General features: G+C 38.9%; 1 protein-coding gene across 1 annotated transcript in view; it reads right to left on the bottom strand.

Annotated features, from left to right (window-relative positions):
• robo1 (roundabout, axon guidance receptor, homolog 1 (Drosophila)) overlaps positions 1-18,226 on the bottom strand; it is a 1,485,956-nt gene that overhangs the window by 1,248,682 nt on the left and 219,048 nt on the right. The window contains exon 2 of the mRNA XM_051926301.1: positions 12,893-13,034. Within this exon, the coding sequence (XP_051782261.1) occupies positions 12,893-12,995 (103 nt within the window). The 5' untranslated portion in view covers positions 12,996-13,034. The remainder of the gene's footprint in view (positions 1-12,892; positions 13,035-18,226) is intronic.

Raw genomic sequence — 18,226 nt, forward strand, 5'->3', positions numbered from 1 at the left:
AAGACCTGGATTAGGTCCCCAAGTAGTCTCCTCTGCTCGAGACTAAACAGATATAATAATCTGAGTCTGTCAGAGTACAACATGTCCATAAGTTCTGGGATGCAGTTGTTTGCTCTCCTCAGCACAGCTAAGTGCTGCTATGTCTTTCATGTATTGTGGTGACCAGAACTACAAATACCATATAAACTCATGCATAAGTCGGGTCTTGAAACCCGAAAAATCGATCATAAAATCAGAGCCCGACTTATATGCCCGTTCAAAAATGCTACACTTAATTTTTTTTTTTACATCTTCTTGCCAGATGCATCGAATTTTGTTGCAGCAGAGCAGTTACCAATTTCTTTCGCTACTTCAGCAACGTTTAATTTAAAACCAGCTTCATATTTTCTTCTGATCGAACTCTCCATAATAGATAAGGGATGCTCTTCTGATAAAGGGGTATGAAGGTATGAGATACAAAAAACACAAATCAGTGCAAATGTTGCTTTGGAATAGTTTGGGTATTACCGTGTGGTCAGGTAGGCACAATACATAGAAAAACAAAGGCTCTCTGCCCCATGGTTACTCTCTCAGGTGGGCGCTAGCATATCATTATCTCTTGGACCAATATCGTGAGTTTTCTGCATTCGACTTATACGAACAGACATTATAAAATACCAGAAATTATATGGTAAAATTAAGTCCTGACTTATCTGCAGGAGAACCTATCCACGAGCATATACAGTAATACTCCAGATCCCGTCTCACAAATGGATTACATATTCAGACCATAACGCCCTTGATTTATATAGGACACTTTTTACGATTCAACCTAATATTTTATTTGCCTTTTTAATAGCTGCTGTGGATTTCTTAGTCAATGAAAATGTCAATTCAAGAGTAACCCTTAAATCCTTCTCAGAGGCTGCTTCCTTGAGGTCAGTGTCTCCAATCTTGTATTTATAATTGATGTTCCTTTTGCCTATTTGTAGCACATTTATAAATTCAACTGCATTTTTCAGGTGTTCCCCGCGTTCTCAAGCTTGTGCAAGTCTTTTTTAATTGTTTTTGCTGACTCTTCAGTGTCTGTCATTCCTTCAATTTTAATATCATCTGAACATTTCACAAATGTACTAACAATACCAAAATGAATGGCATGAATATTGTCACACACGTGCGCTTGGGAAGCACTTGATGGGCTCAACTAAGAGTGTGGTAACGACAGACCAAGGGTTGACAGGGTGTACTAATGCCTCTCTTCCTTTTTCTGCAGATCCCGAGAAGCCAAACCCACCTAACAACACTTCCAGTTCTTCCACGGAGTGCTCCGATCCCACCTCCAGAGAACTCCCATCCACTCCCAAACCTCTCATCACTTCCGCTCCTGGCCTCAGAGACACACTTCTTCCCCCAACTCTCTATAAAACCACCATGTTCCTGTCATTTGTCTTCAACGTATGTTATGCTCAGTCTTAAGAGACAACTCTGTTACACTGCAACCTTCCCTTTTTTTGTCAAGTATACAGGGAGGAGTCTGCAAATTTTTCTCGTTTTCTTGTTGTTCTTACAATATAAATTGGAAAAAGTAATAGACCCCTGAGGGACTCCACTGATGACCCCACTCAATCTGAGCCATTCTCCTCTTACCTTTGCGTCCTGCCAATTCACTAACATGAGATCCAGTTTTACAGGTTACCTCTGATGCCTGCTGCATCTACTTTCAAAATTAATTTTCAGTCTAAGACTGAATCAAAAGCTTTTTGAAAGTCTAAGGAAATTATGCCATATTCTTTGCTTTTGTCAGGCATTGCAAACACACCCACACGCCAATTTAGGGCTCCCCATTAACACAACCAGTTTTCAGATAGAAGCAAATCCCAATGAATGCAAGGCAAGGATCAGCCCTGAAAACATGTGCCAGGTTATTTCAGGATACAATCACACACACACACATACAAAGAAGCACCACATGGAAAAGGCTTGTCTCCTTTTCTCTTTACTCCGAACACCTTGGACTATAAATATAACAACAGGTCATGTCACTTGCAGAAATTCTCAAGTGATTCTGCAATAAAAGGAGTGTATTGGTAACAAGAATGAAACAGAGTAGAGGAGTCAGGTAAAGGACGTTGTTTCTTTCTGCAGAAAGAAATGGCCTTCAACTTAACCTCAGCAAAATCAAGGAGCTGTTTATTGAACAAAGGGTCTCTATGTCCGGTCACTATTTAGGGAGTGAATGTGGAGGTGGTGCTCCTTTAATTTGGGTAGTGACATCCTTTACATGCTCTACAACTCTATGACTGCCAGTGTGATTTTTTTATACTGTGGTGTGCTGGGCGAGTAACATCAAGAAGAGCCCATCAAGTCAACAAGCTGATTAAGAATGTAGGCTCATTTATGGGAGACCCCTCTGGACTCCTTGGAGGTAGTGGTGGAGGAGAGAATGAAAACAAAACTCAGTGCCATTATGAGCAATGCCACACATCATCTCTATAACACATTAGCATTTAAGACTTTCAGCTAATGAATTTTTCAGCAGAAGTATGTCAAGAAACACAAATTGGGTTCCTATATGCCAGCATCAATATGCAGCTATAGTGCCTCAGTGTGACTGTTACTGCTCTTTTTATCTTTAGCCAAGCTGGAAATTTTCTTTTTTTTAGCTTTCATTCTATTCATTCATTCTGGTGTGTATTTGCCGTTTGTCATAATATTTATTTATTTATTTGCAGAGCTTCTATAAAGCACAAATTTCCTGCTGGGGTCAAGATAAAGTGCTATCTATCTATCTATCTAAATAAGAATTGCCAATTGTCAAAAGACACATGGGGGATCGGGATGGGAGAAAAAACACTGTACTGAGAGAACACAGGATAGAAGATGCAAAATCCACACAGACAGATGGTGGGTCTGGAGATTTTCTCCAAGTCTGCTAGAAGAGTAAAACTGCAAATTTAACCAATGTGGCTGCTCATTCTCCTTTTAAATAATAATAAAGGCTTATGTGCAACATTAGGGTTTAGCAAACGGGTTTGGTAAAAAGGGTTAAGAATGTTTCCAATATAAATTCAGAAATGGCTATTCCATTTTTTCCTCTCCTGATACTCATCTATAAACTAAAATACTAAGAGGTATACTTTCAGCATGAGTTTTCCTACTTACATTCAATCAGAGTTCAAGATACTATTATTTTACAGAAGATCACAGCAAACAGAACTTCATCCATCGCAACGCAACACTGCAGGATTGTACTGATACCTGCCAAACACAGTTTGTATTGATCAAACGTGTGTGAAACTAATGGTTTTCGCTTTTCATTTTTGTTGTGAATTCATTTATAATTATATTCCTTCTATTGAATTAGATCCTAACTGTCATGACCAATACCACAAATTTGCTGTGTTGCATTTTGAGTTACCGTCTACTTTTGATGTTGTTGTTGAAAACTCGGCAGCAGGTTTTGTGATACTGAAGAGATTTACGTCGAATTCACTCTACATTTACTCTATTCCTTTACTTAAAAACACACACATTCTAGAATTCTAAATCATCCTCATCCACAATAAATTATGATTGATATAAACAGTATATACCAATTTACACACAGCTACCACATTTTTCCCATTTGAAAATAAGTGAGTCACTCTGTCTGCTTCATAGCATTCTGATGACTTACTTACAGGCTTCACATAACATATAAGGTTTACACATATGTATACATTTTTGCCACAAAAGCCTTGTTCTATGTGTTATTATATATATATATATATATATATATATATATATATATATATATATATATATATATATATATATATATATATAAAAATATATGAAGAGAGAGAGGGAGAGAGGTTGAAATGCAAAAAACATACATTTTATAAAGAAAGGTAAAACATCAAGTCTATCAAGCGTTTTTCCTTAGTTAACAGTCCATTTGTGTCAACACCTCATCTTTATGTATTTTGAAAGCTATCGGGTCTCCATTTAACAGTATGATTTGATGGCCTCTTACATATTCCTATGACTCTTTGTTTCAAGATGACTCCTGGTTCCCATCTTGAGTGCATTTTCCCTTAATGTCCTTCTGTGCTCTTGTGAGTGTAATTCATTATTAGATTAAAAGACTTCTGCTGCATCAGCTTTATCAATTTTAACTCAATTATCTCTCTTAAGCTTTCTGACAAACTGCTACACATGAGTGTCTCTCATATCACTCATGTATTCTGGTGTGAGCGTCCGGAATTTATTTTTGATAGTAAGGAGGTAGTGAAACTGAAAGACAGCATCTCTGATTATGGCAGCTGCTCAGGGTAGCATTTTTCCCACCCTTCTTTTATTCATTACACATGTAAGTGTCAAGATGGATTATTTGGCATCTTGGCCGGGAGGAGTATGGGACCCTTACACAGTATATTTTCATCCCCCATTTGTTTCATGGCAGCATCATAGGACTGTGGTAACAATGTGGAACCCTGCGGGGCATGATGGGAGTTGTAGTGCTGTGAGTTTGCCCTTCTGAGTCAAATGGGAGTTGCCAGGGGCTGCTGCAGGGATTCACTTTTTGGGACTTCCGCCTGACCCAGAAGTGCTTCTTTCCTGGGTCTGATGTAAAAGGAAGCCGTCCAGTCTCCTCCAGTGAGTCAGAGCTGAGAGGAAGAAAAGCAACACTCTCTGGAGGGAGGTGGACGGAGAGAGAAGAGACAGAAGGAGGAAAAGGAGAAGACGATTTTGTCTATTTGTACTTGTGTGACCTGAGAGAAACATTTTGTGAGGTATTTTATAATAAATATGTCTGTTTTAAATCCATGACAGTGTCAGTTATTTCTGAGGATTGGGGCTCAGTGCATCCCCTGTGCAGTACATGGATTCTGTAAGAATGGTTAGGCTTGGTGATAACACTACTGTTGTTGCTCTTGAAATAAGTTATAGTGAGTCTGAGTACAGGAATGAGGTCAATTGATGTAGGATAAAAATCATCTCATAGGATCTTCTGCTTGAGCCTGTTGTCCAAAGTCTTAATGACACTGCTGCAAGTGCCAGACACTTTCTCAATTTCCTCCTTCAGAACTTTTCTATTCTCACATCACTCCTCTCCCACTACCAACCAGTCAGGTTTAGCTTTTGCTCGTCTCGCATCCCAACTCTAAGCTAATCCAAACAAAGTGAGCACAGCTTCTTCAGAACTCACAATGGAGCCATTTCCACAGAAACTCCTAAAATGATTTCTTGTAGTCTTCTGCATCCCTGTGGCCCAATATATATTTAAAGGACCATTAATTTTCAGGATTCCTATGCATGCTTGATCCAGATAATAAGATATGGGGCTACATGTCTCCCTTAGCATCATTCATGCCACCAAGGGGGAGACAGGGGGACCTGGTCCCAAGCAGCAAAACTTAATTATTTTTTTCTGTTGTGAAGCTACTCAAGAACTGCACTGTAAATGAACATTCTGTGAACACTTTTTATATATCATTAGTTTTTCTCTCTTCTCCATATTTACCTTGCACTTACAGTAAATGAAATGTTTAGAACATGAAACTTTTGATGGTTCCATTTTTGTAGGTATTTATTTTGGTATTCTATTCTTTTCTTTTTCAGATTTTGACCCCCATAAGTTCAATTATCAATATTATCAATAATTAAATAATAATTAAAATTATTAAATAGCCCCACTTTTCACCATTTAGCATCATCGTCAGAGCCTTCTGTTCACTAACTCTGCTGCCATAGTCATATTTTAGAATGTAGCTGGAAGCCTATAGAAGTTAAATATCATTGATATTTAGGCTGACAAATTAGTTGGCTGTCATCCACTCTTTAAAAGCTGATTTAAGATATAAAGCTAATGCTAATAAAAAATATATCCTCAATAAAAGGTTGAAAAAGGTGGTAAACGGTGCTCAGGTTAAAAAATTGTGCATTTGCAGTGGATTGTGGCATGTGTATATTAGATTTAAGACAAAGGATTCAGTTACCCTAACTGAAATTTACTACTTAACAAATATATGTTAAATTTAGTGTTTTGCTGATGCTTACCATCCTGTTTGATGCAAGGATCTTTTTTGCCCTCATTTTGATGCTAGGATCTATTTTATCTTTATTTCCACTGCATTATTGTTTTGTATTCAAGATGAAATCAACCACTGCTTGATGCTTTATTCATATGTAAGACCACAATTGAGATCCGTGGCTCTTGGGACGTCTAGCAAAAGCCATAATTTGTTTCGCCAGCATGCTGATATTAATATTGTAGTTAGCAACGCTACATTGACCATATACTATTACCCAAAAGAAACTGCCAGGATTGGTCAGAGACCCTGTTGAAATCCCAGGCTTATTTCACAATAAGAATGTACACAATCAACAGGCTAATGCAAGGTAAATTGGATGTACTGATGGAAATGAAATTGATCTTGCTTTATTTGTTATTTGGCAAAAAGGTAGAGAAATAAAATCAGTCTCAAAGACCCCTGCCAGGCAGACCAAGCAATATCTCACAGCTAAAGTCTGAAGCTGGTGATGAAAATTACAAAGCAAAAGGGAAAATCAAGATGCCACCTGTGATTTGACTCTGAATTGAAATTGATGGGAAGAGCGGTGCTACTTTGGCTCCCTTTTTAGCGTATTCTATAAGATTTTGTCGAGATTGAAGCTGTGGTAGCAAAATGAGGCAGTTATCATGAAAATAAGTTTGCTTCTGTGGATGGCTCTCTGAGAATGTCAGCAAGTATCCTTGTGACAAGTAAATTGCTTCTGAGGGATTTTGAAATGAAAGCCTATGCCTTTTAAATGTTACATTTTATATCCATCATACATGTACTCTGAAATAAATTGATTTCAGGTTTTGAATAACGGCAGGCAAAGTCACTTATAAAAACATGCAGGAATACACTGGCTACTTTAAACAGTGTATCAATCATTAACAGGTATAATACAAAGAAAGCAAACCTTGATTGAAAGAAAGACATTTTAAGGTTATAAATTATCAAAGCATGTGTTTAAGAGTGAGTAAACATAAGGCACAGAACAATACCCACAATAAGGATTTAGAATTCCTGTGTGAGACGCACTAATTAAGAGGCATAGAATCCCCTTATATTTCCCCTTGTCCTTCCTCAGATCCTCTTTTTTCACGTACCATTATTGACTTTCTCTGCTGTCTGTCAGATAGCTGTTCTCACTGTCTTGCCAGTTGGAAGCTGGTTTCTCTCTAACATGTCTTGTTGAAATTTTAAAAAAATGACCCTGTGACTGTGAGGAACAATATGAAATATTGCTTCCATGTAATAGTCAACAATCCTACTGCTTCTACTTTCAAGTTTTCCAGTTCTGTTTTTCTATAGAATCACTTCACAATCCATCTGGGTTCACGCAGTTGCACTGTGGTAACTGAAGCACTGAACCTGCAAGATCTGGACTACGAAAGCCCTTGGAAACAGCATAAGCAAACAAAGAACCTGTACGCTCGGGTGTGCAGGGACTTGATTTCAGCACTACCAGCCAAGTGTTTCCTGGTGACATCAGTTCATCTGTCTCTCTATCACTTAGTCCCCAATTTCTGCACAGCACTACACTACACTCATTCAAAGTGGAAATCCTGCCGACTACACCAAAGGTTTTGTCATAGAACTGTAATCCATCCCAGTTCATAAATTTACACTGTGGTAACTGCCGGTAGTCAGCAGTGAACTCACGATATGTAAGCACTGCCAGCAGAGCGCTTCTTGGTCACATCAGCTCATCTCTCTCTCTATCACTTAGCTTCCAATTTCTGCTCAGCACTACACTACACTCATCCAAATGTGGTAATCCTGCCGACTACACCAAAGGTTTCAATCAATCAATCAAATAGCCTTTTATTGTCAATTCACTATATGTGCAAAACATACAGGAGAATTGAAATACCGTTTCTCTCTCATCTTCGTAGTACAATAAAATATATAAAAAAAAAGTATGAAAGTATAACATATAAGATAAATAACATTAGCACTTATAAAGTAGACCTGTGTACAATGTGCAATAGTCAGTAGTGCAAAAGCCAATTACAGTAAAAAATGAAAAGTGTATCATAAAGTAGCTTATGAGATGTACAAAAAGACAGACAGTTAGCAGCAGATGTAATATTGAGTCTCTATATAATACCAGCTGAGGTAGGGTACTTGGTAGATAGTGACTGCTGTTACAGTCCAGGGGCAGCAGGCAAGGGGGTAAGGTAGTTTTGTCATAGAATCACACCATAATCCATCCCAGTTCACAAATTTACACTGTGGTAACTGCCGGTGGTCAGCAGTGAACCCACGATATGTAAGCACTGCCAGCAGAGCGCTTCTTGGTGACATCAGCTCAGCTCTCACTCTGTCACTTAGCCGCCAACTTCAGCGCATCATTGCCACTGCACTACACTCAATCAAGGTAGAAATCCTGCCAACTACATCAAAAGTTTTGTCATAGAATCACATCACAATGCATCCCAGTTCACAAATTTGCACTGTGGCGACTGCTTGTGATCAGCTGTGAACCTACGACATCTGGATTGCAAAGGCCCTCAGAAGCAGTGAGAGCAAAAGAAGAACTCCTGCTGTTGGGCATGCCAGGACTGGCTACAAGCAACGCAAGTGGAGAGTCTCCTGGTGATATCAGCTGAGTTTGGTCTCTACTCCTCTCTCATTATGTTTTTCCCATCCAAAGTAGAAATCCTGCTGACTACGCCAAGTGGTTTGTCATGGAATCACACTACAATATCCCAGGTTGTACACGCTTGCACTGTGGTAACTGTTGGAGACGAGTCACAAAACCCATAATACCTGGATGACGAAGGCCCTCAGAAGCAGCTTCTTTGCAGTGCGAGCTCATAAAACGAAACTAGAGCTGTGGAGTACTTCCTGGTGATATCAGCTGAGCCTTTCCTGTATATTTTTTAAGATTTTCCCAAGTTTAACCATACCACTGATACTCTCATTCCCAATCTTATTGAACTTTGTTACTGCACACATTGATCTCAACATCCTCATTTCAATATCCTGCACATTTTAAACTGCCCAGGTTTCTGGTCCATACAACAATGCTGGTGTGACCACTGTTTTTATATACTTAGCCTTCACTCTTGCACCGATTCTTCAGTCGCATCACACTGCTTTTCCAATATTTCCATCCTGATCATATTCTATGGTTTATTTCTAGATCTAGCTCTCTATCCTCTGTTATAGTTGATGTGAGATATTTGAACTTTTCTATCCTTTTAAGCCTTTCTCCCTGGAGGTTAACCTCTCCATCTTATTCTTGCCCCTTAAATCTTAGATATTCTGTCTTTTTCCTTCTAATCTTAAGGCCTTTATCCTTCTTTGCTCTTCTCCACTGTTCCAGTTTTCCTTTCCACAATATTTTTAGAGGTGCCACATTGCACAATGTCATCTGCACATAGCATGCACCATAGGGCCTGATCTGCTATCCCCCCAGCAATAAAAGAACTTGAAAGGATATTATTTACTACTATTTAGTAAGTAAGAAATATGCTGAATTCGGAACATAACAGTTATGTGGCTTGGCAGCACACACCTAGCACACAGCAGCAAGAGACACGGAATGGCTTTTCTCTTGATGCTAAGATGACACAGATTTAATAACTACCTGATGCTGTATATTAGAATTTTTCCTAATGTCTAATGAAACTGTGCATGTAAGTCGTTCACATAATAGAATCTCCAAATACCTTCACTGCAATCAAAAGAAAAATACATTAAAAAAACCTCGAAATTATTACTTATTATTCAAAAATGCTTTCATTTTAATTTTTACAAAAAGTATATACTTGTTATTTTTACAAAGCACTGTTCAAGATATCTCTCTATTGGAAGCTGCCTGTAACTGAGTCCCAGAGGGTTGTCCAAGATTAATTTGACTTTGGACTTGATAACACACAGTGGACCAACACCAGCAGAAAACATGTCAGGTTCACTTTTGGATGAAAGTCAATTTTGCATTTCATTTGGAAATCAAGATCCCAGAGTCTGGAGGAAGAGTGGAGAGGCAAAGAATCCAAGTTGCTTGAGGTCCAGTGTGAAGTTTCCACAGTCAGTGATGATTTGGGGAGCCATGTCATCTGCTGGTGTTGGTCCACTGTGTTTTATCAAGTCTAAAGTCAGTGCAGCCATCTACCAGGAAATTGTAGAGCACTTCATGTTTCCCTCTGCTGACAAGCTTCGTGGAGATGCTAATTTCATTTTCCAGCAGGACATGGCACCTACCCACACTGCTAAAAGTACCAATACCTGGTTTAATGACCATGGTATCAATGTGCTTGATTGGCCAGCAAATGTGCCTGGCCTAAACCCCATAGGGGGTATTGTCAAGAGGAAGATGAGAGACGCCAGACCCAACAATGCTGACGAGCTGAAGGGCGCTATCAAAGCATCCTGGGTTTCAATAACACCTCAGCAGTGCCAGAGGCTGATCACCTCCATGCCATGCCGCACTGAAGCAGTAATTCATGTAAAAGGTGCGTACATGGACAGACTTTCCCATAGGCCAAGATTTCTGTATTAAAAATCTTTTTTTTTTAATTGGTCTTATGTAATATTCTAATTTTCTGAGATACTGAATTTTGAGACTTCATTACCTGTAGGCCATAATCAGCAAAATGAAAAGAAATAAACACTTGAAATATATCACTCTGTGTGTATTGAATCTATATAATATATGAGTTTAACTTTTTGAAATGAATTACTGAAATAAATTAACTTTTCGATGATATTCTAATTTATTAAGATGCACCTGTTTAACAGGCTCCATACAGTAAATAACCATGAATAGTTGGTAACAGATTTGTGAAATACCAATGGGTCGTGATTTTAAAAGGACTCTCGCAGCATATAATATCACAGGCGGCTAAGTTCAGGTTTTCTTAATCTAATACTGTCCTGTTAGGTAGCCTTCCTCACATTAAAAAAAAAATCTTTTTGTTCCCTATATTTTAGAATTTTCTTCAAAACAGAAAGAACCAAGTTCATATGCAAAAAACCTTTCCCAGAATGAAATGGTGCTTGGTCAAGCAATAGTTCAACAAGGAACCACAGAGCTCAGTAAAAAACCATAAACTGCCATTAAAGAGCCAGTACTGTTAAGAGTATAATTAAAGATTTCTGTTTTGTCCTCATATTAGAGACCTTTATAAAGCACAAACAACCAACTTCATATGCAAAGAATACTTCCCAGAATGAAATGGTTCTTTGTCAAGTAATGGCTCTAGGACGAACGACAAAACCCAGTAAAGAACCTTTTAGTGCCATTAAAGAAACATTATTTCTAAGAGTGTACACTTTTAGCATCCATTCAGGACACAACAGCCTTGGCATATCCCTTCACGTTCGTATTTCTAAGTTTTATTGTATATTCCCATTTTAATGGTTTACACAAAAGAGAAATGGTCATATGATAAGAGGTCATTCGTCATGGACTTCTAAAATGATAGTGAAGAAAACATTGATTTTCTTGGTATGACTGAGTAGCCCAGTATAACAGATCAGACTGGGCTATTTTTTACAAACCCTTTGAAATTGCCATCAGAAAAATTTATAGCTAACTGCCAGTAGCAGAAGATGCATACACCATAGGGACAATGTGACTTTTTTTGTGCTTAGCTGCAGCCATAGTTACTGCTTAGTGGAATGTACGTATATCTTCCTTGAGTCGGAAACACAGAAAGTCATGATAAGTGTACAGCAACTGATGGCAGAGCCTCGACTTCAATAGACACACTTTTAAGGCACTCTGTTACCTCATGAAAGTAGAAGGCATAGTGGAGTATGATGACACCACGACAGCGCATAACAATGACAGTCAGCTGGCTGCAAGTGCACTGTTAAAAACACTTTGGAGAATTCATACCATCCATGACACTTAGGCAAACATTTGACACATTCACATTAAATTCGGCACCTGTCAGTTACATGGAGTATTACCCTCCAGACGATTAGCTTTTTCTTGTCTGCTGGATTTTATACGTGAAATATTTGTTAGGAGATGATGGAGATGGCATTGATGTGCTGGTGTCTTTTATTAGCTTTCAAGTGTAAAACTATCAGATTCTGAGATTTTAATTGATCCAGATGAATACCAAGTGTTATTTGTAAGAAATAATAAAATATATATATATATTTTTTTATCTAAATAGGCGCCAATAGGGTACATTGCAAAAGAATACAAGAAGAGTACAACAGGGAAAATATTTTGCAGCTGCTATGATTTAAACAAAAAGTATTTCTTATGGTTCGGCGTAGCAATGTTATGCTAAATTTCCCAAAGCCACTGGAAAAGTAGCAATTTTTTAAATGAATAAATACAAACCTATGCTTTTACACAATACCAGAATAAAACGAGAAAAAATTTTGAAATTATCCTAAATACTTTTTAAGATGCAGTATGGAAATATGTCTTTGTATTTATATGCAGTACAGAACTGTACATTTTAATTAATACATATCAACCTATGTGTTTACACAATGCCACAATAAAATTGAAAAAATATTTTAAACATGTCCTGAACACTTTTTCAAATGCTGCATGGAAATATTTCTGTGTATTTATATGCAGTACACAACTGTAGAGATCAATACAAATGCTCTAAGAATAATTTCAATTTGCAACTGACCTGCCTCTCAGCACTACACAGTGGATAACATTTACACTTTCATTAGGCACAGCACTATCAAACTAGAATGGAGCTGTTGCCCCAATTTCTTATCGATTGTATTCATTTGCTTATCAATTTTTGTCATTTTCATTTTTAGCATGTTATCTTGCTTGTATTCCCAGGTCCATTAACATGCAACAAAAAGTTATACAAAAAGCAACGTTGACTGTTAAAGCATTCAGAAGGGTACATTAAAACAGTCCAACTGCAAAGCCTTACCTGGATCAAGTGGTCCTATGATGTGCTGCGATAAAGTCAATTTCAAGACCGACGCGACAATAAAAGCAGCCGAGGCCATCCATTTGCTTTGCATGATTTTCATTTTCTGGCATTACCCACATCGACTTGGAATTACAGTTATCTGTCAAAAAAAAAATATATATTATTATTTTTCCTATGTGAGAGATACCATTACTATCTGAACTTGATAAATAACAATCAATACTCATACAATACATTGGAGTCATTGGGAAAATGTTAATAAGCAACAGAGGACAAATTGTAAAGGAGAGCGCAAAAAGCTTAAGTAGTTCAAAGGCTTGAAACGCACTAATAATCTGACAAAATCACAAATGGCAACAAGTAATGTCATACAAATATCACCTTCCTTGTGCTATTTTTTTAAATACTAGACACCTTACCTGTCGAAGTTTACGTCACGCATGCCCGTCTGCGGGCTTATCAGAGGTATGTATTACCACCCTGGGTCAAGACGGGGTGCTTCCATTAACTATGTCCTCTTCTATTCCCTCAGCAGTATTAAGAAGACACCCAATGAAAGCAACTGACTCCGCCCCTCTTGGTCCCCCAACTATAAATCCTGAGGTGAAAAAAGAGCGCAGCGCAGAAAGGAGTCTAGTGAGTGATAGAATCGCTACAAAGCCTGATGGCTCATTTGGTTTGATTTTTGGACTCATGTTTGTTTTGTGCCCAGAGACACTACTTAGTTTGAATTATTTTCATTTTGATTAATCAGGGATGACTGGGTTGGCACCCCAACATTTCTTCTTAGGACTTGCAGTTCTTTCCTCGATCACAATAGGCAATAGAATAAATTTTAAAATATTTGATATCTCTTGTTCCATTTGTGGGTGGCGCAGTGGTAGCGCTGCTGCCTCGCAGTTAGGAGACCCGGGTTCGCTTCCCGGGTCCTCCCTGCGTGGAGTTTGCATGTTCTCCCCGTGTCTGCGTGGGTTTCCTCCGGGCACTCCGGTTTCCTCCCACAGTCCAAAGACATGCAGGTTAGGTGGATTGGTGATTCTAAATTGGCCCTAGTGTGTGCTGTGGGTGTGTTTGTGTGTGTCCTGCGGTGGGTTGGCACCCTGCCCAGGATTGGTTCCCTGCCTTGTGCCCTGTGTTGGCTGGGATTGGCTCCAGCAGACCCCCGTGACCCTGTGTTCGGATTCAGCGGATTGGAAAATGGATGGATGGATGTTCCATTTGTATCTTCAGAGTCCCTCCTATTCATTTCCTCAGTATCTACGTGTATCTAAACTATTTTTTCCCGACACTCCCTCTCTCAAGCATGTTCCCATAAAGCCTACTTCTCAGACGCCGTCATTTAGAGACACATTGCTGGCCTCCTGTCTGCTTTTTGAGTACCACCAATGGCCGATGGGCTCCCATTATCTTCTGTGAAAACATCATTTGTATTCCTGCGAATACTTCTCATCTTTAAAGGCTACTCTCAGTGTGCAACAGTTTTGAAGCTCTAGGTGAACTATATATGAAGTATATCTAAGTGTGAAATGCAATAAGGACAACAAGTTAAAAAAATTGTTGAAGCATAGGATGCCATAATAAAGATAATGGAAAGAAGAATAGTTTTCCTAGCACTCACGTGTCTCATCACCTGGAAAATGGACAAGTGATTTGGGAATATGAGACAGGCAGAATGACGTTTAGGCTCAGAGGTTGTTAGCTCAGTCTCAATCTTTGACTGACATAATATTCCATACTGTTTAGCATTTTGTTGTCCTTTTATGCATGTTTATACCTTGGGATGCCATTTTGTGCTTTGTGACTCTTCATAGGCATGGCCATCTGTTTGGTTATTATGTGCCTGGTGGCCATGTGACTTTGTGACATCAACTCCCTCAACCATGAAAGATGATGCTGTGCCATCCTCAACATGCAAGGTTTAGGATTATACGCAAAAAGAATTAATATTAAGTTTTTTTGCAAATTTCGCCATTTTTTGTCTCTGAATATTGATCTGCATTTTGGATTTGGTTATATGTGTCATATCAGAGGGGTCTCCCTCTCCTTGATACAGGACATTTTTCAGACCCTCTGTCTGCGTAGAGTCTCTGCCATTGTGAAAGACTTCTCTCAACCGTCACACACACTGTTTGACCTCCTGCCGTCAGGTAGGAGACACCACAGCATTAGGACCAGCACAGCCAGGTCCTGTAACATCTTCTTTCCTCAAGCTCTCAGACTTCTGATCTCCTACATGTCACCCAGTACCATACCCCTATTTCATTCTCCCAATCATGTACTGTCACTTTACACTCTGCACTCCAATATGGATATTGAGCATTGTTCAAGCTTTATAGTCCTGCGTCTTTTGTTTTGTTACATTGTATTGTTGCACTGGTTTTGGTAATGTTACAAAGTATGTTAAATGTATGTTGTTTTGCCTATGCACCAGGCACAGTTAAGGAACAAAATTTTGTTCAACCATATACTATGTATGTGGCTGAATAACAATAAAAGGTAAGTTTGAGTTGAGCTGATGTGTACCTTGTCTGTTTGGTAATGGCTTTCTGTCCATTGTACTACTCTGATCTCACTCAGCCTTCTCAGTGTAAAGTGTCTTGTCCAATTTGGAATTGTGTATTTTCTAGCTGACCACGATGCAGAGCTGTTTTATAGCAGACAGCATTCCAATCAACTGGCGATTCTCCAACTGTGAATAAATGCAGATGCTAACTGATATGCAGTGGATTCAGAAAGTATTCTGTTCCCTTCATTTTTTTCATATTTTAGTATGTTGTGACCTTGTGCTAAACTCATTTAAATTTGTTTTCCCCCCAGCATCAAGCAACACTCATTACCCCAAGTGTTCAGTTCAAAAACAGGATTTTAGAAATGTTTGCAAAAAATAAATAAACTGAAATATCCCATTGACACAAGTATTCAGACCCTAATACTTATTACTTAGTTGAAGCTCCCTTTGCAGCAAATACGCCCTGGAGTCTTCTTGGGTATGACAGGACAAGCTTTACTCACCTGGATTGTGAATTTTCTTCTGATCTTCACTGCAGATCTTCTCAAGCTCTGTCAGATATATTGGAGACCGTTGGTGGAAAGCTATTTTCAGGTCTCTCCATAGGGGTTCGAGTGTAAGCTCTGACTGGGCCACTCAAGGACATTCATAGAGTTGTCCCTAAGCCACTCTTTGATTTGTGCCAAGGGTCATTTTACTGTTGGAAGGTAAACCTTAGGTACAGTCTGAGGAGCAAGTTTTCTTTAAAGATATATCTATACTGTGACCTCTGCTGCAGGGGGTCACAGCCACCCTTCAGAAACCCCCTCTTAAACAGTTTTTCAATGGGAATCAAACACACTCTTACAGATCCTATTTGTGGGATCAGCTGCAGGCTTGCTACGCAACGTGATCCCTCATGTGGGGCTTTGAACATTTAAAAGACCAAGCCGTGGCCATCCTGAGGTCTCACTCTCCTGTCTCTCTTCCCCCAGACTCTGTCTGCTTCCGACAGCTGTACCCCCTTGATGAAGAATACTTTGTGTTCTTTCAAGCAGGTATTGGGGCAGATGTGTCAAGTTTGACAGCTGTTCCTTTCGAGGCCGGATCACCTCTGAAAAGAGGCTTGTGTTTGTATCTGCCTGAACCGTAATAAAGTTTCTACTTCTTGGAAAACCTTCTGTACTCTCCTGTGCAACTTTGTGACCCAAGCTTGACAATACGTTTCCTCAACCCTGACTAGTCTCCCAGTCCCTGCTACTGAAAATGAACAACCCCACAGCATGATGCTGCTTCACGGAATGGGCTTACACAGGTGCTGAGCAGTACCTGGCTACATCAAGACATGACACTAATCTTGGTTTCATCAGACTAGAGAATCTTTTTTTTTTTTTTTTTTAATTACAGTCTGAGAGTCCATTAGGTGTTTTTCTGCAAACCCTAGGAGAGCTTCCACATGTCTTTTACTGAGGAAAAGCTTCTGTCATTCTGTCCACTCTTTATAGAGCCCAGATCAGTGGAGTGTTGCAGTGATGGCTGAGCTTCTGTAAGCACCTTCCATCTCCACACAGCTTCTCTGAAGGACTGCCAGAGTCACCATTAGGTTCTTGGTCACCTCTCTTATGATGAGCTTTCACTCCTGATTACTCAGTTTGGAGAGCTTTGGGAGGTGTCATGGTTGTTCCAACCTCCTTCCATTTAAGAATTACCAAGGCAGCTGTGCTCCTGGAGATCTTCAATGCTGCAGGAATGATTTTTGTAGCCTTCCTCACATCTGCGCCTCCTGTCTCCAAACTCTGCAGGCAATTCCTCTGACCTCATGGCTTGGGGCCTTCTATAGGCAGGCATGTTCCTTTCCTAATCTTGTCAAAGCAATTGAATTAACCACAGGTGGACCCCAAACAAGGTGTAGAAACAGCTCAATGATGATCAATAGAATGGGACGCACCTGAGCCAGATTTCAAGGGAAACTGCAAAGGGTCTGATTACTTGTGTCAATGTGATATTTCAGTTTTTTATTTTCATTAAATTTCCAAAAATTCCTAATATCCTGTTTTGTCATTCTGAGGTATTGAGTGTTGCATGATGTGGAAAAAATTGATTTAAACGAAACCAGAGCAAGCTGCAACATAACAAAATATCTGAATACTTTCTAAATCCACTGTTTATATGTATGCTACCAATCACACTTCTTGCTTTGATTTTTAATTATTAATAACTAAGTCAATATCTGTAATGTATAAAAGACAGGTAGTTATTCTGTGCAATTTTATATTAGTATTTTCATACACTTTACTAGTGGGAACCTTGCCACTCTGTTGCTCCAGGGCCTTGTCTGTTCTTAAACCACCAACAGTATTCTGCTCAGCCACAGGCAATGACAAGTAGAATTAGGTATCAAGTCAAATGGGAATGTGCATTAGTAAGAAAAAAAGCTGCACAAATCAGGACAAAAATTTTATTTTCATGTGAGACATTGACACAGATATCCCATTTGTGTTCATGTTAAATTGCTTTTGTTGGTTTCTTTATCTTTTGGTTGTAATGGAAACGAACCATCTTCTTAACTTGCATGATGACTCACAAATTATAGCAAAGTGCCCATGGGAAGCACATCTTTTTATTGCATTTTCTTAGAAAAGGAAGAAATTGGGATGGGATGGCTGCAATTTAGCAATTAAATAAGCAAACAATTGAGGTTAAAATGAACATAATAAATAAAAATGGAAACAAGTAGTAAAGTTCTCACTCACAGAAAGGAGAGGAAGAAGTTTATGATATAAAAGAAGCCAATAGTGACCGAAGCTGTAGAACGGTAAACAATGTGAAAAACTCATCATTAA

Source organism: Erpetoichthys calabaricus, chromosome 4, assembly GCF_900747795.2.
Source record: "Erpetoichthys calabaricus chromosome 4, fErpCal1.3, whole genome shotgun sequence".
Taxonomy (NCBI): Eukaryota; Metazoa; Chordata; class Cladistia; order Polypteriformes; family Polypteridae; genus Erpetoichthys; species Erpetoichthys calabaricus.